Below are 23,650 nucleotides of genomic sequence, written 5' to 3'. Positions count from 1 at the left end.
CCTGGTGGTAGTGTGGAGGTGGGCATGTAATTTGTGTGGAAGGTTCGGCTGTGGGCCTCATGTGGATGTTGTTTGTGTGTAGGCTTCGGCTGTGGACCTTGCGTTGGGGGTAGTTTGTGTGGAGGCTTCGGCTGTGGTGTATGTTGCCTCCGTTTGGCTCGCAGACGAGTGTGTTTTCGGTGGTGAGTTCGTCTTTTGTTCTGTTGTTTGCGTGTGGGATGTTGCTGAGTGGGCTAGTGTGGCTCTAGTGCGTGGCGCTGTGACGGAGACAGGGATGGTGGAAGGGCCTTGTGTGGGCTGGTAAGTGACGTTGTGTTGTCCTTTAATTAGATGTTTAATGCGCTGAGCGACTGCTGCAACGCCTCGGTGGTTTAGGTGGAGGCCATCCCAGGCCAAGTGTTCGTGTGGTGAATTGTGTATTTCTGTGTGGTGGATGGCGTCTACGTTCTTGTGAAAATGTGGCAAGTTAAGTATCAGTGTGTTAGTTTGTTTCTTTCCTCAGTGTGCCTCATCAGTGCGGTTGTTTGGTGAATCAGTGGGCGGTGTTTGGTTTGTAGTCGAGGAGCCACAGTTGTCACAGTTATGTGTGTGTTTCGGGCGAGCTGTCTGGATTGAGAGTATTACGTCGTTTAGTGATTCGATTGTTTCTGCGCATTTTGACTGTGGAGGTTGTTCGTTCCGCATTGATAATGAAGTGTGTGGTATCTGTTGGGGCGTCACATACCAGTGTTAAGATGTCGGTTGTCTGTGCGCCGCTCAATGTCTAATGTATGGTGCTTGGTGGCCTGACGGGAAGTGTTCGTGTAGGTATTTGAATTGGCTGTCGCCTAGAATAGCTACATGCGCCAAGGACAACAAGGGGCACTTACCCTGTTCCGTCATCGTCAGCAGGCATGGAGTCCAAGATCAAGAAGGGAGCCGACGGATGGATACACGTTATAGATTTCAAAACAGGGAAGGAAAGTGCCTCAGGATCAGGCTGGCCGACGTTTCGATAGGGGACCTATCTTTGTCAAAGGCGCCTTGTCATCCCTGGCGTGTTCGTTTTATGGGGTTAGTGATGACGTCATGTCCAGCGGCGGCGTGTCTGTTGCTGTTGGTAATTGATGCCTGGAAAGAGAGAAACTCGAAAGCAGAGGAGTAAAGCCCTTGCCACATTTCAAGAGAGTTTGCAAACACGTTCGGGTCTGCCATGTCAGAGTTCAAGGTAGCTGCAAAGAAAGAAGAAAAAGAAGAGAAAAGAAAAAAAAAGGGGGGGGGTACAACCAAGCGAGAGGACGAGTGCAGCCATCACAAAGAGCTGCAGAAGGTGGTGAGGAAGGGAACTACAAGCGGGGAGGAAAAAAAAAAAAAAAAAAAGGAGAAACCGGGCGGTTTACGTTTAAATGTCCGCCAAGGAGCTGCAGAAGGTGGTGGGGAAGGCAGCTACAGACGACAAAAAGGTACTCGGGCGGCGTACGTTTAAAATGCCGCCTGCCTACTTTAAGTGATATTGAAAGGGTTGCCTGAAAAGCAAGCTCCTGCTTAATGGGTGAAGTAATTGGCTGGCATATGCATCCAGTGTCGTCGGTGGCTTCCAAAAATTGGGCGCCCGTCAACTAAGAGGGTGAAGTAATTGGCTGGCATATGCATCCAGTGTCGTCGGCGGCTTCCAAAAATTGGGCGCCCGTCAACTAAGAGGGGAAAAAAAAAAAAAGAAGTTGAAAGGAACGAGGGGCGGCCGGGGGGGAACAATCGGAATAAGACTCGTAGAACTTCCTGAGAAAGCGAGGGCTGTGACAATGCTGGCCAGAAGCGGCCTTTGGAGCGCGGAAAGGGGAAGGAAACCGTGGCTCGGATTCACTAGAAAATGAAAATAGTTTAAGAGAATAATATCTACACGTATGTGCACATTTTTACATGCAGGTTAAGAGATATTAAAAAGAATATTGATAGTGGTATTATGGGAGCTGGTCGGGATTTTATTTTGCGAATAGGTTAAGGTTTTTGAAAGCTGAGCGTACTTCATGTCTCTTAATATTATAGGAATCATGCTATGGCTTTTAACGATTCCAAATTACCACGAGCTAGATTTATTCCTGATGGGTGTAGGGATTGAAATTTGTGTATCAAATACGATTCCATGTATTTCCTCTCACGTGGTGACCGGAAGTTTGTTTGTAGAATGTAAAGTTTGGCTTGATCGAAATTGTGGTCTTGTTGATTGAAGTGGCTGGCTACTGCTTTTGGTAAGTTGTGCTTTGTGTCTGCGCGGTGGCCGTTCAGTCTTACATGAATTGGTTGTCCAGTTTCGCCTATGTACTGTTTTTTACAGGTGGCACACTCAATGCAGTAGATCAGGTTGTTTGAGGTGCACGTGAAGTTCGATGTTACCTTGTGAAGGTATCGGATGCTGTGCTTTTTACGTTGGTGGCTGGCTGTATATGTTTGCACGTAGAACATCTTGGACGCCCACAGGGTCCAGACGTTGGTGTAGTTTTTGGTTGCGAGTTTTGCATGTACGAGCATATCTTTAAAATTGGCGTTGCGTCTGTAGGCAACCTTAGGCGGTTCGGGGAAGATTTTTTTAAGTTTCTGGTTGGTTGTTAGAATCGGATAGTATTTTGCGAGGATGTTGTTTATGTTCGGAAGTGCGTTGGAAAATTTTGTAGTGAGAAGAGGCGTTGTTGTTGTTGTGGTTTTAGGGCGTGGTTTGAGTGTCTCAGTGCGATCTAGTTTTAGTGCGTCCGTGTAAGCCTTATGAAGGAACGCGTTTGGATGGCTTCTGTTTGCTAGTGTTTCTTTTAGGGTAGTAAGTCTGTTTACGTAATCCTGATCCTCTACGCATATGCGACGTAACCTTGTTGCTTGGCTCCTGAAAATGCCCTGTTACAATGTTTTGGGTGATGGCTAGTATAATCTAGGTATTGTTGCTTGTCAAATGGTTTCTTATACAGCGTAGTCTTTAATATACCATTCTCAAGATATATGGTTGTGTCAAGAAAGTTGATGCTCTCAGCTGAGGTCTCGGACGTGAACTTTATCGTTGGATGAAAGGAGTTTAGGAATGATGTAAATTTAGCTAGATTGTCCCTGCCGTGACCCCATATTATAAGTATGTCATCAATGTACCGAAGGTATGTGTGGGGTTTGTCTGCGCAGCGAGCCAGGAAGTCTGTTTCCAGAATTCCCATGAATATGTTTGCATAAGTGGGTGCGAATGGGGTGCCCATGCTTGTTCCTTGTATTTGAAGGTAGTAATTTTCTTCAAATTCAAAATAGTTGTGTGATAGTACTAGTTCGAGTAATGATAAATATACTTCAGTAGAATGCTGTACATTATGTTGATTTAAAGTTTGCTTTATTGAGGTTAGGCCCTCTGGGATCGGGATATTCGTGTATAAAGCGGTAACGTCTAGTGTGACGAGGATGGCGTTTTGTGGGAGTGTGCCTTTGCTATTAATCTCTTCTATTATTCGCAGTAGGTGTGGGGTGTCCTGTACAAATGACGGGAATGTCTTCGGAATGTCACCGAGAAAGTGGTTAAGGAATTCGGAGAGGCTCTCGGTTGGGGTGTTGTTATTTGATACTATTGGGCGCCCTGGAATATTGGCAGTGTATAATTCGGTGGATGGTACTTCGTGAATTTTGGGGAGGAGGTAAACCGCCCTGCTGCTTTGTTGTTTGGTTTCAGAAACTTGAATTCTGATGGAGTTATTAATTCATCAGCAAGGAGGTATCTAAGTGTGTTAGTGATTGTGAGTGTGTATTGTTCTGTTGGATCGCTGTCTAGTTTGCGGTAGTGTTCTGGGTTATTGAGTTGTCTGTAAGCCTCGTGCTTGTACTTCTGTGTTGGCCAAATGACTATGCTTCCTCCCTTATCGGCTTCCTTGATGATAATGTCCTTCGCCGCGACTTGAGGTTAGAGATGATGCGACTCTCCGAATAAGTCATGTTCCTAGGCTTTTAGATGATTTCGATTGATTAATGATTTCTGTAGTGATAGCTTTAAGATATAAGTCGAGTTCTATTGCCTGTTCTGGTTCGGGAGTCCAGTAGACTGAGCCCTGAGCGTTGTAGTACCTGTTTCTGCTCCATCGTTATCTGCAAAAAAGTGTCTAATGCGCATTCTTCGTGAAAAATTCTGTGAGGTCTCTGTGGAGTTCGAATTCATCTATTGTGTTGTTGGTTGGACAAAAGTTTAGGCCCTTGCTAAGGGACCCTTGTTTCCTCAAGCTTAATGTACTTGAAATGTCTACAACATTGGACTGCTCTATTTGTGTGATGTTAGCTGTGCTTGGTATTTCTCTGTTTGTACTGTCAGTTGTTAGCGGGGCTAGGGTGGTTTGTTCGGGAGGGTGTTCCTTGATTGAAATCATTTTCCTTATTCTGCTTTTGCCTCAATTTTTTATTCTGTTTTTCTTTATATTGTTCTAGGTCCCTTTTTTCTTCGTTGTTAGAATTATGTTCTCGAGTTTTTGGGAAAATTCTTCAATTTGCTCCATGCAGTGGCTCTTGAGTATATTTAAGAGAGAAAATGAAGCGTTGTCTAGTGCTGCTTGCCAGTTATCTTGATATTGGGTGGAGAGAGTACCTAACGCGGGTGTCGCTTTCAGTTTTAGTCCTTTGGGAATTGTGTTGTTCTTATGCAGTGCTTGTACGTGTTGAGGTGGCAGGTGTAGTTGGTGAGTTTTTGGGTTAGTTTTCTAGCTTGTAAAAATTCAATGCGGCGTGTATGGGGAGTAGTGATTTCAAGGGTTTGTCACTTATTTGTCTTAGTGCGGGTGGATCTGCGTGTGTCCGCGCGTTCCGGTTTGGGAGCTGTTTGAACTTCTGGTTCGTTAGATTCGACGACTGTTGCGGCCTGGGTGTCCGTGTGTGGAGGTATGAGAGTGGGCGTCTGCGTGACAACTTCGGTTGCGGATTTTGTTTCGTCGGTCTCGGTTGTGTCGGGTTCCTGGTGGTAGTGTGGAGGTGGGCATGTAATTTGTGTGGAAGGTTCGGCTGTGGGCCTCATGTTGGATGTTGTTTGTGTGTAGGCTTTCGGCTGTGGACCTTGCGTTGGGTGTAGTTTGTGTGGAGGCTTCGGCTGTGGTGTATGTTGCCTCCGTTTGGCTCGCAGACGAGTGTGTTTTTCGGTGGTGAGTTCGTCTTTTGTTCTGTTGTTTGCGTGTGGGATGTTGCTGAGTGGGCTAGTGTGGCTCTAGTGCGTGGCGCTGTGAACGGAGACAGGGATGGTGGAAGGGCCTTGTGTGGGCTGGTAAGTGACGTTGTGTTGTCCTTTAATTAGATGTTTAATGCGCTGAGCGACTGCTGCAACGCCTCGGTGGTTTAGGTGGAGGCCATCCCAGGCCAAGTGTTCGTGTGGTGAATTGTGTATTCTGTGTGGTGGATGGCGTCTACGTTCTTGTGAAAATGTGGCAAGTTAAGTATCAGTGTGTTTAGTTTGTTTCTTTCCTCAGTGTGCCTCATCAGTGCGGTTGTTTGGTGAATCAGTGGGCGTGTTTGTTTTGTAGTCGAGGAGCCACAGTTGTCACAGTTATGTGTGTGTTCGGGCGAGCTGTCTGGATTGAGAGTATTACGTCGTTTAGTGATTCGATTGTTTCTGCTGCATTTTGACTGTGGAGGTTGTTCGTTCCGGCATTGATAATGAAGTGTGTGGTATCTGTTGGGGCGTCACATACCAGTGTTAAGATGTCGGTTGTCTGTGCGCCGCTCAAATGTCTAATGTATGGTGCTTGTGGGCCTGACGGGAAGTGTTCGTGTAGGTATTGAATTGGCTGTCGCCTAGAATAGCTACATGCGCCAAGGACAACAAGGGGCACTTACCCTGTTCCGTCATCGTCAGCAGGCATGGAGTCCAAGATCAAGAAGGGAGCCGACGGATGGATACACGTTATAGATTTCAAAACAGGAGAAAGTGCCTCAGATCAGGCTGGCCGACGTTTCGATAGGGGACCTATCTTTGTCAAAGGCGCCTTGTCATCCCTGGCGTGTTAGTTTTATGGGTTAGTGATGACGTCATGTCCAGCGGCGGCGTGTCTGTTGCTGTTGGTAATTGATGCCGGGAAAGAGAGAAACTCGAAAGCAGAGGAGTAAAGCCCTTGCCACATTTCAAGAGAGTTTGCAAACACTTCGGGTCTGCCATGTCAGAGTTCAAGGTAGCTGCAAAGAAAGAAAAAAAAAGAGAAAAAAAAAAAAAAAGGGGTGGGGGGCGGGTACAACCAAGCGAGAGGACGAGTGCAGCCATCACAAAGAGCTGCAGAAGGTGGTGAGGAAGGGAACTACAGGCGGGAGAAAAAAAAAAAAAAAAAAAGGAGAAAACCGGGCGGTTTACGTTTAAATGTCCGCCAAGGAGCTGCAGAAGGTGGTGGGGAAGGCAGCTACAGACGACAAAAAGGTACTCGGGCGGCGTACGTTTAAAATGCCGCCTGCCTACTTTAAGTGATATTGAAAGGGTTGCCTGAAAAGCAAGCTCCTGCTTAATGGGTGAAGTAATTGGCTGGCATATGCATCCAGTGTCGTCGGTGGCTTCCAAAAATTGGGCCGCCCGTCAACTAAGAGGGTGAAGTAATTGGCTGGCATATGCATCCAGTGTCGTCGGCGGCTTCCAAAAATTGGGCGCCCGTCAACTAAGAGGGGAAAAAAAAAAAAAAAAGAAGTTGAAAGGAACGAGGGGCGGCCGGGGGGGAACAATCGGAATAAGACTCGTAGAACTTCCTGAGAAAGCGAGGGCTGTGACAATGCTGGCCAGAAGCGGCCTTTGGAGCGCGGAAAGGGGGAAGGAAACCGTGGCTCGGATTCACTAGAAAATGAAAATATCTTAAGAGAATAATATCTACACGTATGTGCACATTTTTACATGCAAGGTTAAGAGATATTAAAAAAGAATATTGATAGTGTATTATGGGAGCTGGTCGGGATTTTATTTTGCGAATAGGTTAAGGTTTTGAAAGCTGAGCGTACTTCATGTCTCTTAATATTATAGGAATCATGCTATGGCTTTTAACGATTCCAAATTACCACGAGCTAGATTTATTCCTGATGGGTGTAGGGATTGAAATTTGTGTATCAAATACGATTCCATGTATTTCCTCTCACGTGGTGACCGGAAGTTTGTTTGTAGAATGTAAAGTTTGGCTTGATCGAAATTGTGGTCTTGTTGATTGAAGTGGCTGGCTACTGCTTTTGGTAAGTTGTGCTTTGTGTCTGCGCGGTGGCCGTTCAGTCTTACATGAATTGGTTGTCCAGTTTCGCCTATGTACTGTTTTTTACAGGTGGCACACTCAATGCAGTAGATCAGGTTGTTTGAGGTGCACGTGAAGTTCGATGTTACCTTGTGAAGGTAATCGGATGCTGTGCTTTTTACGTTGGTGGCTGGCTGTATATGTTTGCACGTAGAACATCTTGGACGCCCACAGGGTCCAGACGTTGGTGTAGTTTTTGTTGCGAGTTTTGCATGTACGAGCATATCTTTAAAATTGGCGTTGCGTCTGTAGGCAACCTTAGGCGGTTCGGGGAAGATTTTTTTAAGTTTCTGGTTGGTTGTTAGAATCGGATAGTATTTTGCGAGGATGTTGTTTATGTTCGGAAGTGCGTTGGAAAATTTTGTAGTGAGAAGAGGCGTTGTTGTTGTGGTTTTAGGGCGTGGTTTGAGTGTCTCAGTGCGATCTAGTTTTAGTGCGTCCGTGTAAGCCTTATGAAGGAACGCGTTTGGATGGCTTCTGTTTGCTAGTGTTTCTTTAGGGTAGTAAGTCTGTTTACGTAATCCTGATCCTCTACGCATATGCGACGTAACCTTGTTGCTTGGCTCCTGAAAATGCCCTGTTTACAATGTTTTGGGTGATGGCTAGTATAATCTAGGTATTGTTGCTTGTCAAATGGTTTCTTATACAGCGTAGTCTTTAATATACCATTCTCAAGATATATGGTTGTGTCAAGAAAGTTGATGCTCTCAGCTGAGGTCGCGGACTGTGAACTTTATCGTTGGATGAAAGGAGTTTAGGAATGATGTAAATTTAGCTAGATTGTCCCTGCCGTGACCCCATATTATAAGTATGTCATCAATGTACCGAAGGTATGTGTGGGGTTTGTCTGCGCAGCGAGCCAGGAAGTCTGTTTCCAGAATTCCCATGAATATGTTTGCATAAGTGGGTGCGAATGGGGTGCCCATGCTTGTTCCTTGTATTTGAAGGTAGTAATTTTCTTCAAATTCAAAATAGTTGTGTGATAGTACTAGTTCGAGTAATGATAAATATACTTCAGTAGAATGGTGTACATATGTTGATTTAAAGTTTGCTTTATTGAGGTTAGGCCCTCTGGGATCGGGATATTCGTGTATAAAGCGGTAACGTCTAGTGTGACGAGGATGGCGTTTTGTGGGAGTGTGCCTTTGCTATTAATCTCTTCTATTATTCGCAGTAGGTGTGGGGTGTCCTGTACAAATGACGGGAATGTCTTCGGAATGTCACCGAGAAAGTGGTTAAGGAATTCGGAGAGGCTCTCGGTTGGGGTGTTGTTATTTGATACTATTGGGCGCCCTGGATATTGGCAGTGTATAATTCGGTGGATGGTACTTTGTGAATTTTGGGGAGGAGGTAAAACCGCCCTGCTGCTTTGTTGTTTGGTTTCAGAAACTTGAATTCTGATGGAGTTATTAATTCATCAGCAAGGAGGGATCTAAGTGTGTTAGTGATTGTGAGTGTGTATTGTTCTGTTGGATCGCTGTCTAGTTTGCGGTAGTGTTCTGGGTTATTGAGTTGTCTGTAAGCCTCGTGCTTGTACTTCTGTGTTGGCCAAATGACTATGCTTCCTCCCTTATTCGGCTTCCTTGATGATAATGTCTTCGCGCGACTTGAGGTTAGAGATGATGCGACTCTCCGAATAAGTCATGTTTCCTAGGCTTTTAGATGATTTCGATTGATTAATGATTTCTGTAGTGATAGCTTTAAGATATAAGTCGAGTTCTATTGCCTGTTCTGGTTCGGGAGTCCAAGTAGACTGAGCCCTGAGCGTTGTAGTACCTGTTTTCTGCTCCATCGTTATCTGCAAAAAAGTGTCTAATGCGCATTCTTCGTGAAAATTCTGTGAGGTCTCTGTGGAGTTCGAATTCATCTATTGTGTTGTTGGTTGGACAAAAGTTTAGGCCCTTGCTAAGGACCCTTGTTTCCTCCAAGCTTAATGTACTTGAAATGTCTACAACATTGGACTGCTCTATTTGTGGATGTTAGCTGTGCTTGGTATTTCTCTGTTTGTACTGTCAGTTGTTAGCGGGACTAGGGTGGTTTGTTCGGGAGGGTGTTCCTTGATTGAAATCATTTTCTTATTCTGCTTTTGCCTCAATTTTTTATTCTGTTTTTCTTTATATTGTTCTAGGTCCCTTTTTTCTTCGGTTGTTAGAATTATGTTCTCGAGTTTTTGGGAAAATTCTTCAATTTGCTCCATGCAGTGGCTCTTGAGTATATTTAAGAGAGAAAATGAAGCGTTGTCTAGTGCTGCTTGCCAGTTATCTTGATATTGGGTGGAGAGAGTACCTAACGCGGGTGTCGCTTTCAGTTTTAGTCCTTTGGGAATTGTGTTGTTCTTTATGCAGTGCTTGTACGTGTTGAGGTGGCAGGTGGTTGGTGAGTTTTTGGGTTAGTTTTCTAGCTTGTAAAAATTCAATGCGGCGTGTATGGGGAGTAGTGATTTCAAGGGTTTTGTCACTTATTTGTCTTAGTGCGGGTGGATCTGCGTGTGTCCGCGCGTTCCGGTTTGGGAGCTGTTTGAACTTCTGGTTCGTAGATTCGACGACTGTTGCGGCCTGGGTGTCCGTGTGTGGAGGTATGAGAGTGGGCGTCTGCGTGACAACTTCGGTTGCGGATTTTGTTTCGTCGGTCTCAGTTGTGTCGGGTTCCTGGTGGTAGTGTGGAGGTGGGCATGTAATTTGTGTGGAAGGTTCGGCTGTGGGCCTCATGTTGGATGTTGTTTGTGTGTAGGCTTCGGCTGTGGACCTTGCGTTGGGTGTAGTTTGTGTGGAGGCTTCGGCTGTGGGTGTATGTTGCCTCCGTTTGGCTCGCAGACGAGTGTGTTTTCGGTGGTGAGGTTCGTCTTTTGTTCTGTTGTTTGCGTGTGGGATGTTGCTGAGTGGGCTAGTGGTGCTCTAGTGCGTGGCGCTGTGACGGAGACAGGGATGGTGGAAAGGGCCTTGTGTGGGCTGGTAGTGACGTTGTGTTGTCCTTTAATTAGATGTTTAATGCGCTGAGCGACTGCTGCAACGCCTCGGTGGTTTTAGGTGGAGGCCATCCCAGGCCAAGTGTTCGTGTGGTGAATTGTGTATTTCTGTGTGGTGGATGGCGTCTACGTTCTTGTGAAAATGTGGCAAGTTAAGTATCAGTGTGTTTAGTTTGTTTCTTTCCTCAGTGTGCCTCATCAGTGTGGGTGTTTGGTGAATCAGTGGGCGGTGTTTGTTTTGTAGTCGAGGAGCCACAGTTGTCACAGTTATGTGTGTGTTCGGGCGAGAGCTGTCTGGATTGAGAGTATTACGTCGTTTAGTGATTCGATTGTTTCTGCTGCATTTTGACTGTGGAGGTTGTTCGTTCCGGCATTGATAATGAAGTGTGTGGTATCTGTTGGGGCGTCACATACCAGTGTTAAGATGTCGGTTGTCTGTGCGCCGCTCAAATGTCTAATGTATGGTGCTTGTGGGCCTGACGGGGAGGTGTTCGTGTAGGTATTTGAATTGGCTGTCGCCTAGAATAGCTACATGCGCCAAGGACAACAAGGGGCACTTACCCTGTTCTGTCATCGTCAGCAGGCATGGAGTCCAAGATCAAGAAGGGAGCCGACGGATGGATACACGTTATAGATTTCAAAACTTGTAGTTCCCTTCCTCACCACCTTCTGCAGCTCTTTGTGATGGCTGCACTCGTCCTCTCGCTTGGTTGTACCCCCCCCCCTTTTTCTTTTCCTTTTCTCTTCTTTTTCTTCTTTCTTTGCAGCTACCTTGAACTCTGACATGGCAGGCCCGAACGTGTTTGCAAACTCTCTTGAAATGTGGCAAGGGCTTTACTCCTCTGCTTTCGAGTTTCTCTCTTTCCAGGCATCAATTACCAACAGCAACAGACACGCCGCCGCTGGACATGACGTCATCACTAACCCCATAAAACGAACACGCCAGGGATGACAAGGCGCCTTTGACAAAGATAGGTCCCCTATCGAAACGTCGGCCAGCCTGATCTGAGGCACTTTCTCCTGTTTTGAAATCTATAACGTGTATCCATCCGTCGGCTCCCTTCTTGATCTTGGACTCCATGCCTGCTGACGATGACGGAACAGGGTAAGTGCCCCTTGTTGTCCCTTGGCGCATGTAGCTATTCTAGGCGACAGCCAATTCAAATACCTACACGAACACTTCCCGTCAGGCCCACAAGCACCATACATTAGACATTTGAGCGGCGCACAGACAACCGACTCTTAACACTGGTATGTGACGCCCCAACAGATACCACACACTTCATTATCAATGCCGTAACGAACAACCTCCACAGTCAAAATGCAGCAGAAACAATCGAATCACTAAACGACGTAATACTCTCAATCCAGACAGCTCGCCCGAACACACACATAACTGTGACAACTGTGGCTCCTCGACTACAAAACAAACACCGCCCACTGATTCACCAAACAACCGCACTGATGAGGCACACTGAGGAAAGAAACAAACTAAACACACTGATACTTAACTTGCCACATTTTCACAAGAACGTAGACGCCATCCACCACACAGAAATACACAATTCACCACACGAACACTTGGCCTGGGATGGCCTCCACCTAAACCACCGAGGCGTTGCAGCAGTCGCTCAGCGCATTAAACATCTAATTAAAGGACAACACAACGTCACTTACCAGCCCACACAAGGCCCTTCCACCATCCCTGTCTCCGTCACAGCGCCACGCACTAGAGCCACACTAGCCCACTCAGCAACATCCACACGCAAACAACAGAACAAAAGACGAACTCACCACCGAAAACACACTCTGTCTGCGAGCCAAACGGAGGCAACATACACCACAGCCGAAGCCTCCACACAAACTACACCCAACGCAAGGTCCACAGCCGAAGCCTACACACAACAACATCCAACATGAGGCCCACAGCCGAACCTTCCACACAAATTACATGCCCACCTCCACACTACCACCAGGAACCCGACACAACCGAGACCGACGAAACAAAATCCGCAACCGAAGTTGTCACGCAGACGCCCACTCTCATACCTCCACACACGGACACCCAGGCCGCAACAGTCGTCGAATCTAACGAACCAGAAGTTCAAACAGCTCCCAATCCGGAACGCGCGGACACACGCAGATCCACCCGCACTAAGACAAATAAGTGACAAACCCTTGAAATCACTACTCCCCATACACGCCGCATTGAATTTTTACAAGCTAGAAAACTAACCCAAAAACTCACCAACTACACCTGCCACCTCAACACGTACAAGCACTGCATAAAGAACAACACAATTCCCAAAGGACTAAAACTGAAAGCGACACCCGCGTTAGGTACTCTCTCCACCCAATATCAAGATAACTGGCAAGCAGCACTAGACAACGCTTCATTTTCTCTCTTAAATATACTCAAGAGCCACTGCATGGAGCAAATTGAAGAATTTTCCCAAAAACCTCGAGAACATAATTCTAACAACCGAAGAAAAAAGGGACCTAGAACAATATAAAGAAAAACAGAATAAAAAATTGAGGCAAAAGCAGAATAAGAAAATGATTTCCAATCAAGGAACACCCTCCCGAACAACCACCCTAGCCCCGCTAACAACTGACAGTACAAACAGAGAAATACCAAGCACAGCTAACATCACACAAATAGAGCAGTCCAATGTTGTAGACATTTCAAGTACATTAAGCTTGGAGGAAACAAGGGTCCTTAGCAAGGGCCTAAACTTTTGTCCAACCAACAACACAATAGATGAATTCGAACTCCACAGAGACCTCACAGAATTTTCACGAAGAATGCGCATTAGACACTTTTTTGCAGATAACGATGGAGCAGAAACAGGTACTACAACGCTCAGGGCTCAGTCTACTTGGACTCCCGAACCAGAACAGGCAATAGAACTCGACTTATATCTTAAAGCTATCACTACAGAAATCATTAATCAATCGAAATCATCTAAAAAGCCTAGGAACATGACTTATTCGGAGAGTCGCATCATCTCTAACCTCAAGTCGCGCGAAGACATTATCATCAAGGAAGCCGATAAGGAGGAAGCATAGTCATTTGGCCAACACAGAAGTACAAGCACGAGGCTTACAGACAACTCAATAACCCAGAACACTACCGCAAACTAGACAGCGATCCAACAGAACAATACACACTCACAATCACTAACACACTTAGATCCCTCCTTGCTGATGAATTAATAACTCCATCAGAATTCAAGTTTCTGAAACCAAACAACAAAGCAGCAGGGCGGTTTTACCTCCTCCCCAAAATTCACAAAGTACCATCCACCGAATTATACACTGCCAATATTCCAGGGCGCCCAATAGTATCAAATAACAACACCCCAACCGAGAGCCTCTCCGAATTCCTTAACCACTTTCTCGGTGACATTCCGAAGACATTCCCGTCATTTGTACAGGACACCCCACACCTACTGCGAATAATAGAAGAGATTAATAGCAAGGCACACTCCCACAAAACGCCATCCTCGTCACACTAGACGTTACCGCTTTATACACGAATATCCCGATCCCAGAGGGCCTAACCTCAATAAAGCAAACTTTAAACCAACATAATGTACACCATTCTACTGAAGTATATTTATCATTACTCGAACTAGTACTATCACACAACTATTTTGAATTTGAAGAAAATTACTACCTTCAAATACAAGGAACAAGCATGGGCACCCCATTCGCACCCACTTATGCAAACATATTCATGGGAATTCTGGAAACAGACTTCCTGGCTCGCTGCGCAGACAAACCCCACACATACCTTCGGTACATTGATGACATACTTATAATATGGGGTCACGGCAGGGACAATCTAGCTAAATTTACATCATTCCTAAACTCCTTTCATCCAACGATAAAGTTCACATCCGAGACCTCAGCTGAGAGCATCAACTTTCTTGACACAACCATATATCTTGAGAATGGTATATTAAAGACTACGCTGTATAAGAAACCATTTGACAAGCAACAATACCTAGATTATACTAGCCATCACCCAAAACATTGTAAACAGGGCATTTTCAGGAGCCAAGCAACAAGGTTACGTCGCATATGCGTAGAGGATCAGGATTACGTAAACAGACTTACTACCCTAAAAGAAACACTAGCAAACAGAAGCCATCCAAACGCGTTCCTTCATAAGGCTTACACGGACGCACTAAAACTAGATCGCACTGAGACACTCAAACCACGCCCTAAAACCGCAACAACAACGCCTCTTCTCACTACAAAATTTTCCAACGCACTTCCGAACATAAACAACATCCTCGCAAAATACTATCCGATTCTAACAACCAACCAGAAACTTAAAAAAATCTTCCCCGAACCGCCTAAGGTTGCCTACAGACGCAACGCCAATTTTAAAGATATGCTCGTACATGCAAAACTCGCAACAAAAACTACACCAACGTCTGGACCCTGTGGGCGTCCAAGATGTTCTACGTGCAAACATATACAGCCAGCCACCAACGTAAAAAGCACAGCATCCGATTACCTTCACAAGGTAACATCGAACTTCACGTGCACCTCAAACAACCTGATCTACTGCATTGAGTGTGCCACCTGTAAAAAACAGTACATAGGCGAAACTGGACAACCAATTCCATGTAAGACTGAACGGCCACCGCGCAGACACAAGCACAACTTACCAAAAGCAGTAGCCAGCCACTTCAATCAACAAGACCACAATTTCGATCAAGCCAAACTTTACATTCTAACCAAACAAACTTCCGGTCACCACGTGAGAGGAAATACATGCAATCGTATTTGATACACAAATTTCAATCCCTACACCCATCAGGAATAATCTAGCTCGTGGTAATTTGGAATCGTTAAAAGCCATAGCATGATTCCTATAATATTAAGAGACATGAAGTACGCTCAGCTTTCAAAAAACCTTAACCTATTCGCAAATAAATCCCGACCAGCTCCCATAATACACTATCAATATTCTTTTTTAATATCTCTTAACCTGCATGTAAAAATGTGCACATACGTGTAGATATTATTCTCTTAAATATTTTCATTTTCTAGTGAATCCGAGCCACGGTTTCCTTCCCCCTTTCCGCGCTCCAAAGGCCGCTTCTGGCCAGCATTGTCACAGCCCTCGCTTTCTCAGGAAGTTCTACGAGTCTTATTCCGATTGTTCCCCCCGGCCGCCCCTCGTTCCTTTCAACTTCTTTTTTTTTTTTTTTTTTCCCCTCTTAGTTGACGGGCGCCCATTTTTGGAAGCCGCCGCGACACTGGATGCATATGCCAGCCAATTACTTCACCCTCTTAGTTGACGGGCGCCCAATTTTTTGGAAGCCACCGACGACACTGGATGCATATGCCAGCCAATTACTTTACCCATTAAGCAGGAGCTTGCTTTTCAGGGCAACCCTTTCATATCACTTAAAGTAGGGCGGCGGCATTTTAAACGTACGCCGCCCGAGTACCTTTTTGTCGTCTGTAGCTGCCTTCCCCACCACCTGCTGCAGCTCCTTGGCGACATTTAACGTAAACCGCCCGGTTTCTCCTTTTTTTTTTTTTTTTGCCCTCCCCGCTTGTAGTTCCCATTCCTCCCCACCTTCTGCAGCTCTTTGTTGATGGCTGCACTCGTCCTCTCGCTTGGTTGTACCCGCCCCCCCCCCCCTTTTTTTTTTTCTTTTCGCTTCTTTTTCTTCTTTCTCTTTGCAGCTACCTTGAACTCTGACATGGCAGACCCGAACGTGTTTGCAAACAGTCTCTTGAATGTGGCAAGGGCTTTACTCCTCTGCTTTCGGTTCTCTCTTTCCAGGCATCATTACCAACAGCAACAGACCGCCGCCGCTGGACATGACTTCACACTAACCCCTTAAAACTAACACGCCAGGGATGACAAGGCGCCTTTGACAAAGATAGGTCCCCTATCGAAACGTCGGCCAGCCTGATCTGAGCACTTTCTCCTGTTTTGAAATCTATAACGTGTATCCATCCGTCGCTCCCTTCTTGATCTTGGACTATATATGCAAAAACACTCAGAGCAAAGAAAATTCAGAATATGCATTTTGAAGATAAATGACTCAGGAATAGTATAAAATAATAAATGTTCTACACAATGTTTCTGTTAAATATACAAAAAAAAATCTAAACAGAGCTACTGCTTTGCTGCTCGTGCAATGCAGTGAAGTATTTCCTGGATTTCGTGAGACACAGGTGCACTCGTGCACTTTTCTCATGTTTTTTTGTTACGACAATAGCCTGCTGGTGTTCCAATATGCCCGCGATGTGAACACCTATATAAACCAGATGTGCAGTGAACTTCACCAGGCATCACCTCTTTCCATGTCACCTCTTTCCACCTAAGCGGGGAGCCACCTCTCCCCGCTTAGGTTGGCATCCCAAAATATCCATCCAAGCATATTTAGTCGTAGTTTTGCAGACAGTATCGGGAAAAAAAAAGAACGAAATCACGCGTAGTCGTAAAACTTCTCGCGCCGCTCTGTAGTGCGGGGCCGAGATCTGCTTCGGCGGTCTTCGTGTCGTGAGAAGCTTTGCAGCTGGCGCCAGCACATCGCGCCCCAGCGACGTGTGAACCTCACACATAACCAGAGTAGCTCTAAGATTGTGCACAAATGTCAGGAGCTTGTGCGGAGGAGACCACTTGAGGCCGTAAACAAAACTAACCCCTGAACGGCTGCGGATGTACCAGGCTGACGCAAAATATCCTCGCCATCAGAGCTTGAAGCTTACGAGCTGTCATCTTCGGACTCAAAGCTCGTCGTCACTAAGTTCAGGTGTGGTTGCAAGATAGTTTCGTGCGGCGCGCATTTATCGCGGTGCAGGTGCACACCCATGTGCGTGTGACGACGACGCCACAGGAGTGACTAGAGACATGGGATGCGGCTCTGTATCTGATATAACAATAGAAGCGAAACCGAAGCTCCTTGAAACTGGCTGAAGAGGCCACGTCCAAACGTCATACATGTGGCGGACTGCAACTCTTTCATGCAACTTTTTCTTTTAACTCTTTCATGCACAGAACTGCATTTTTGGCAGGAAACAGAGTTTCATGCAAAAAACGGTGAATTCTTTTTGAGAAAAAGATTTTCTCACTAGCAAAAAAAAAAAAATTGGCACCTTTAGTTCAAAAGGTATGAGGTGGTCACCTCAGGTGACCACCATGCAGTAAAGGTCTACCAGTCAGTTTCAGTGGAATGCTGCAAACAGTGCTTTTTTCCCTGCAGGAATGCGGGGACATTGTATGTACCACACATCCATCTCAATCTTCAAGGCTCATTAAAGTATTTCGCAAAAGTTATCCTCCAAGCACCAATAAAAAAAATAATAATATATTACCAGCCTTCTAAGACCCTTCATGCACGGCGGTCACTCTAGGTGACCACCAACTTCAGCGACACAGTGGTCTGTGCTGACTGAGAACAGCTCCTAATTTCTGGATTCCTTGGTATTAACTACTTATACAACATGTTGTCCTAAGCTGTCAACTTAATAGGAACCGGACATACTTTCATTTCTTTAAAAATATCTCTGGTCCATCGTGCAGCGCTCCTTGAAGACGACGGCAGCCGGATCAAAACAGACTTAATAACCCGTAACAGTGAAGACCAAACGAAGTGGCATCATCTCTGTCACTATGTTGAAAGCTTTAGGAACGTGCCATATAAAATCTGACGCGAGGGGCTCATGTGCTTCAAGAGAAAAAAAAAATGAAGAAAAGGTAGTTATCATGGATGACCATTGTGCCGGAAAGAGTTAAGCAAACAAATATCAACTAGCCAAGGAACAAGCTGTTCAGGCTACTGGTTTTTTATAGCCAAAGCTGTTATGAGATCACAACAACAGTGCTGTAGTTGTCCGCCTCCGCCGGTATCTGTAATTGCTATTGGGCGAAGTAAGAAAAAATGAAATAATTAAAAAGTATCCAGGATCGCATGGGATTTGCACCAGGGGCCTCTGCGTGGCAGTCAAGTATTCTACCACAGAGCCACACTGGTGCTTGAAACTCCTTTGCAAAAAGACCCTATACAGGCATCATGTCGGGCAAGGAATCTCGTTAACGTATGTAACATAGCATGGTAGCAGAGTAAAATAACAACTAGGTGTCACACAATGCTAATTGCGCAACGAGTGTGTTGGTTTAAGCTTCCTACCCACCACAAAGTGCTCAGCCATAATTCTTCACCATCATCAGCCACATGCAGCATCAACAAAGTGCACATAATGCCTCTCTTATCCGCAAAAAACGAAGGGTGGCGTAGTGTTTGCTTCTCTACTTCACAAAAATTATGATTTATGGCGTAATGGATACCTTGCATGTGTATTGTACTAGTTGTCACCTGCCACAATGGTCTAGTGGTTAAGGTTCTTCACTGCTGACCCGCAGGTCACGGGATCAAATCCTGCCGTATTTTCGATGGAGGCGAAAATGCTAGTGGCCCGTGTACTTCGATTTAGGTGCACATTAATGAACCCCAGGTGGTTGAAATTTCCGGAGCCCACCACTACGGCATCTCTCATAATCATATCGTGGTTTTGGGATGTTAAACGCCAACAATTATATTATATTAATATGCATTAGATGCCCCAAGAGAGTTGGGAACGGGCTCTAGAAAGGCCGCTCTTCAAGTTTTCGCTGCGACTGTCCTGCGCACAGGCCTGGCGTTTTTTTTTTCTTGCCGCGTTACCTTGTGGCATTCAACTTGGGTCTAATGAAGGGTGTTCCTAAAGCCAACAGTGTGAAAAGACTCGCCTTTGTCATCGAAACAGCTGCTTTGAGAACAGTATTTTATGTTGCTCTATTTCCTCCATCCTCACTGTAGTATCAGAACGAGGAAATGCATAACCTAGAGTTAGGAAGGCTGAAACACTTTAAAAGGTGGCAGGGGATTTGTTGGTAATTGTGGTTAAGACGGTGGCAGAGTTAAAGGCAGCAAGAGTGCTTAAAGTGTGTTCCTTATGGCTTGAGAAGGCCTAATATTTTTCTCTTGAGCACCGAAAAGGATGCTTATGCGCTCATAAGGAAAAAGTTTGACATAAAAAAAGCTCAGTCTTTCAAGCTTCAAAAAAAATATTTGCTGTGAACACCAATTTTTTTAAAATAAAGCCGGAAACAGCTCAGCGCACGCTCTCAGATTTCCTTTTTATCTTTTAGCCTTGCGTCGAACTACGGTTGAACCGCTTTGTAGGATACGCTGATGTAAGAGACAATGCCCACACCATTGCAACCGTCGTTAAACATTTTTTTGGAAGCTGCTACAAACACCCGTGTCTAATTTATTAATCACCACCCCTGATGTAATGCCTCTCCAATGGGGTCTTTAAGGAATTAGAAGTGAAGCAAAACTGGGTATAAAAGACACCGGTGTGCCTACATCGAAACAGGGGTGGATCAGAAAAAAAAAAGAATGTGGTACCTTGCTTATAAAACACCTCGCATAAGGGGCAAGAATTGCTCCCTGGTGCATGTCTCTTATAAAGGGGTTCAACTACTGTAGCCAGCACAGTGCAAAGTGATGGATAGATGGAAACAACTTTATTGAGACTGCTAAGTGATGCGTATTTTTTCTGCAGTGGCAGGTGCAGCTGCAGTGGTTGCAGCACCCATAGCTTTGGCAGCGGTCGGATTCACTTCATCCGGTGTGGCGGCCGGCTCGATGGCAGCTGCCTACCAAGCAACGCTGGGAGGTGTCATTGCCAAGGGCAGTGTGTTCGCCATTTTGCAAAGCTGCGGAGCAGCGGGAATACCGGCGACCGCGCAAGCCATGGTCGCAGCAGGTGGTGCCACTGTTGGTGGAGGCATAGCAACAGTGTCTCAAAAATTCGCTGATTGGAAACAAGCGAAAGATTCAAGAAAAGGGACCGATGGACGAGGTGGCAGCGGAGGAATCAATACTGGGGCCGAAGCCAAAGCCTGTAAGGGAGCCAACGGAGAAGAAGGCGCCAAGGGAACCAGAAAGGGAAGCAGACTGAAAAATGAGAAAGACAATTGCACAGAGAACGGCGTTGAATCCGATAGGAAAAATGTGAAATCAAGTGATGCGGAAGGGCAGGAGACCTGTCGTCAAAATCAGAAAAACGAGGAGGTAGCTGGGAAACAATGAATGCCCGAAAGTAATGTCATCAATTTAGAGCGCAGTAGCAACACCATGGCCCTGTCACTACAAATCTAATCTAATTTCAGTTCAAGAAGTTTGGCTAAAAAAATATATTTTTTTGCTCTCCCATGCAGAAACCTAATGACATGGCCATTTTGAAACGACACCACAAACCCAACGAGATTAGTGTAGTATTTGTTTGCGTTGGGACCAAAGGTTTGCCTTGACACTAGGGGCCTTCTTATTCCATTTGCAATAAATCGTGTCCTAATATGTTAAAACTTAGCATAGATAAGTAGTTATCACTAATTAGAGTTACCGTACGTTATCACAGGCTTGATTCATCGGCTGGATTGCTGCACCTCCAAATCAAACAGTACAACATTTTCAATCTTTAAATTATTAGTTTTGTTACTGCTGTCTTATCATTCAACGGTGTTAGCTCGATTCAGCATATGTCTGGCATGCACACCCAAAAGCATGAAATAATCAGCTGAATGTAACTAATATTTATTGGCGGAGTTGTGTCTCGGACACCTCACCGCGTTGGCCTGCAGTATACAGCAGCTAGTGCCACCTAGTAGGTGAACGTCAGTCGTGAAGAGATCTTCAGAAGACATGGACGGCAGTGGGTGGGGGTACATTCTAACTTCGTGTTCACGGGACATGAACAGGCAGCTACATCTTCAAGCTGCAGTTAGGCTGCTGTCGTTGTTCGAATTAGCATATATGTGAAACATAATCTTGGTAAATATGTATGTGAAACATAATTGTTGTGTGAGAACACAACCTGTCTCTGCTTATTTCTATGGAATTCAACTGGCCGCTTGTAGCTTGCTGGTCTAAAGTGAATGAGCTTCCCGCGGCACTGTCCTTTCATGGTGTGACCGGTGTGCATATGACAGCTATAGACCTTATGATGTGTCAGCCGTAGATGGCCTTGCAGTGCAAGGTACCTCAGTGACCAATCGCAGAGGTGTACGCAGAAATTTTTTTTTGGGGGGGGGGACACCTCTTTGATCTGAAGTGGGCGAGCAGGCAGATGTGGTCGAGTGTAATTTCTTGATCTGTACACCATGGCAGAAAAATTTCCGGGTGAGCAAGGGCCCGGTGTGCCATCCCCTGGCTACGCCACTGACCATTCGTGCCTTGTTCAGCGAATGTCTGGCTTTATGGCAATTCAGGCAGCTACAATCGCTTTCCTTTGGAGCCCATGCACTGCCATTACTATCGTACCTGTACTAGCCAACACTTGATAGGCGCTTACAATAGGCAGGAAAACTAATTGTCGCGACACTGTGATGATGTAGTTGACCAAAGCATATAATGTGATAATTACAATGAAGGGCTTCTTCTTGTGAGCTGCTCATGTGACAGCACTGTGGGCAAACATTTGTTGGCAGGCTTACTTTACCAAATGTCATTGAACGTCAGAATGCGTCCAGCCTAATGGTAGAATGCGGCATCACAGGATCTCAGCATGAAACCACCAATCATCCATATTGTGCTGGCTGTTGATTGATTAGTTTTTATACTCTTAAAGGCCATAAAGAAGGTATTACAGAATCCAGGGGCCACTGCAATTGCGGCGGTACCTGTACGAATGAAGACTTGTGCAGTTGGTGGTGATACCGTGTTCATGTAGTTGACGAAGCGTGTTCAAGCTGAAACCAGAAGCTACGTTTGTTTTGTTTGGCGATGCAGGTTATTCCTACTGATGTAGCCTGCTTTTCGATGGCGGTCTATATACGTTGCGGTGACCATTCCTGCCCATCCCAGTGATCCTTATATGTTTCCCCCGATTCCCTCACGCCAAGTGGAAATGGGAAAATAACTTGCTCAGTTTTATCACATGACCCATACAAACACCTATGCAACTGACGTCTGTGTTCTTTGTGCAAAATTATTGTTTGTACAGGTCTACAGTGGCAAGCTCCACTGGAAAGACAGCCAGTTGTGAAACTGTCAGGCCACTCAACCCACGCGGTTTTTCTGTTAGCCAGTATAGTATGCATAGCAAGTACTTCCATGAAACGTGTTGCTGGTTAGGAGCATGAACCTTTTGTTTGAGAAAAATTGGCAAGAGGTCTAGTTTTGGAGCTATTTCCGGTAGGTCTTAAGACCTTGGTAGATTGCACAAGTGAACATTGTTTTTATGTGACAAATGCAAGTGATGGTGTGAGCGTGTACTTTGTCTCTGTTCTTGTGTTCAGTCTGGCCACACTGTGCCGTGCAGGGCCCCATTGTGGAGACCTGTTTCACCAAGGTTAAATATTTAGGGTAGTCAATGTAGCATGTGCAGATGCTGGTTGATCAGCACGTTAAAAAATAACAAAGAAGTGATACACAAATTAGTACTAGTCCTTAGTATGACTACTGTCCCCTGCTTTCAAGTTTTTACTTACCCACAAAAAGCAATAAAGGGGATTGTAGGGGGTCACGAACACGTGGAAGCTGTTTCAACATATGCATTTTTGATGGCTGTGTAAATTTAAAAAGATAAGCTTGCACGGTTTTCGTCAAAATATATGTATCACTCCAGTTTTATGCATTCTCGAAGTGTCAGCTCCAGAACACCTTTTGTTAAATTTTTATTTGCCTTTTTTCTTGTACTAAATTTGTTTCTGTGTACTGTATTTTTATCAAATTGTTCGTTTCATGGTTTCATGAATTTTTGTTTCTATTCCTGCATGTGTATTGTCTTGTGTGTGTAGTATTGTTCAGTGCTGCTAATCCTCGTGTATTTATATGAAGCCTTCACCAAGGTCCTGTGGCAGTCTAGTACTTTGGGACCCTTGTGTGTACATTTATGCTTTGTAGTTAACCTGTTATGTAAATGGAACAGACTGATTGATTGGTTGATAGACCGTTTCCAAGTGATGCCCAGAACGTCCTCTATGCCTTGTATGGCAAGCTTGTGCGGGTAATTAGGGAGAGCTTTGGGACGCACGCAGACATTCTAAGAAGCTGTCCAACTGTACAACACAGCCTTAATGAAAGCCGACACATGATGAAGCCAAGGAAGGTACTGGGGTCATTATTTGTAGAAATAAATGTATTGTGTAATTATGATATAGATGTGAAGAAATTGAAGTGGGTAAAAAGACAACTTGCCACCCGCAGGGACCGAATCTATACAACCTTCGGGAAAATGCGTCCAGTGCTCTACCAGTAGAGCTACAGCGGGGGTTGTCCTCCCGTCCGCTTTATTAGGTATTTATATTTAGTAATCTTGGGAGAGTGTTAGACAGCGTTGCTTGCAGCCATGATGGTGAGCGCGAAACTGTTCAGGGAACATAAGACACCATCCCCTATTGGGAGTTCACATGGTTCACAAAAGAGCAGAA

General features: G+C 45.3%; 1 protein-coding gene across 1 annotated transcript in view; it reads left to right on the top strand.

Annotated features, from left to right (window-relative positions):
* LOC119376916 (uncharacterized) overlaps positions 1-21,460 on the top strand; it is a 42,398-nt gene extending 20,938 nt beyond the window's left edge. Inside the window, exon 4 of the mRNA XM_037646584.2 lies at positions 19,780-21,460. Within this exon, the coding sequence (XP_037502512.1) occupies positions 19,780-20,309 (530 nt within the window). The 3' untranslated portion in view covers positions 20,310-21,460. The remainder of the gene's footprint in view (positions 1-19,779) is intronic.
* The last annotated feature ends 2,190 nt before the right edge of the window (positions 21,461-23,650 follow it).

This window comes from Rhipicephalus sanguineus, unplaced genomic scaffold (assembly GCF_013339695.2).
Source record: "Rhipicephalus sanguineus isolate Rsan-2018 unplaced genomic scaffold, BIME_Rsan_1.4 Seq277, whole genome shotgun sequence".
NCBI lineage: Eukaryota > Metazoa > Arthropoda > Arachnida > Ixodida > Ixodidae > Rhipicephalus > Rhipicephalus sanguineus.
This window is presented reverse-complemented; position numbering and strand designations above follow the sequence as displayed.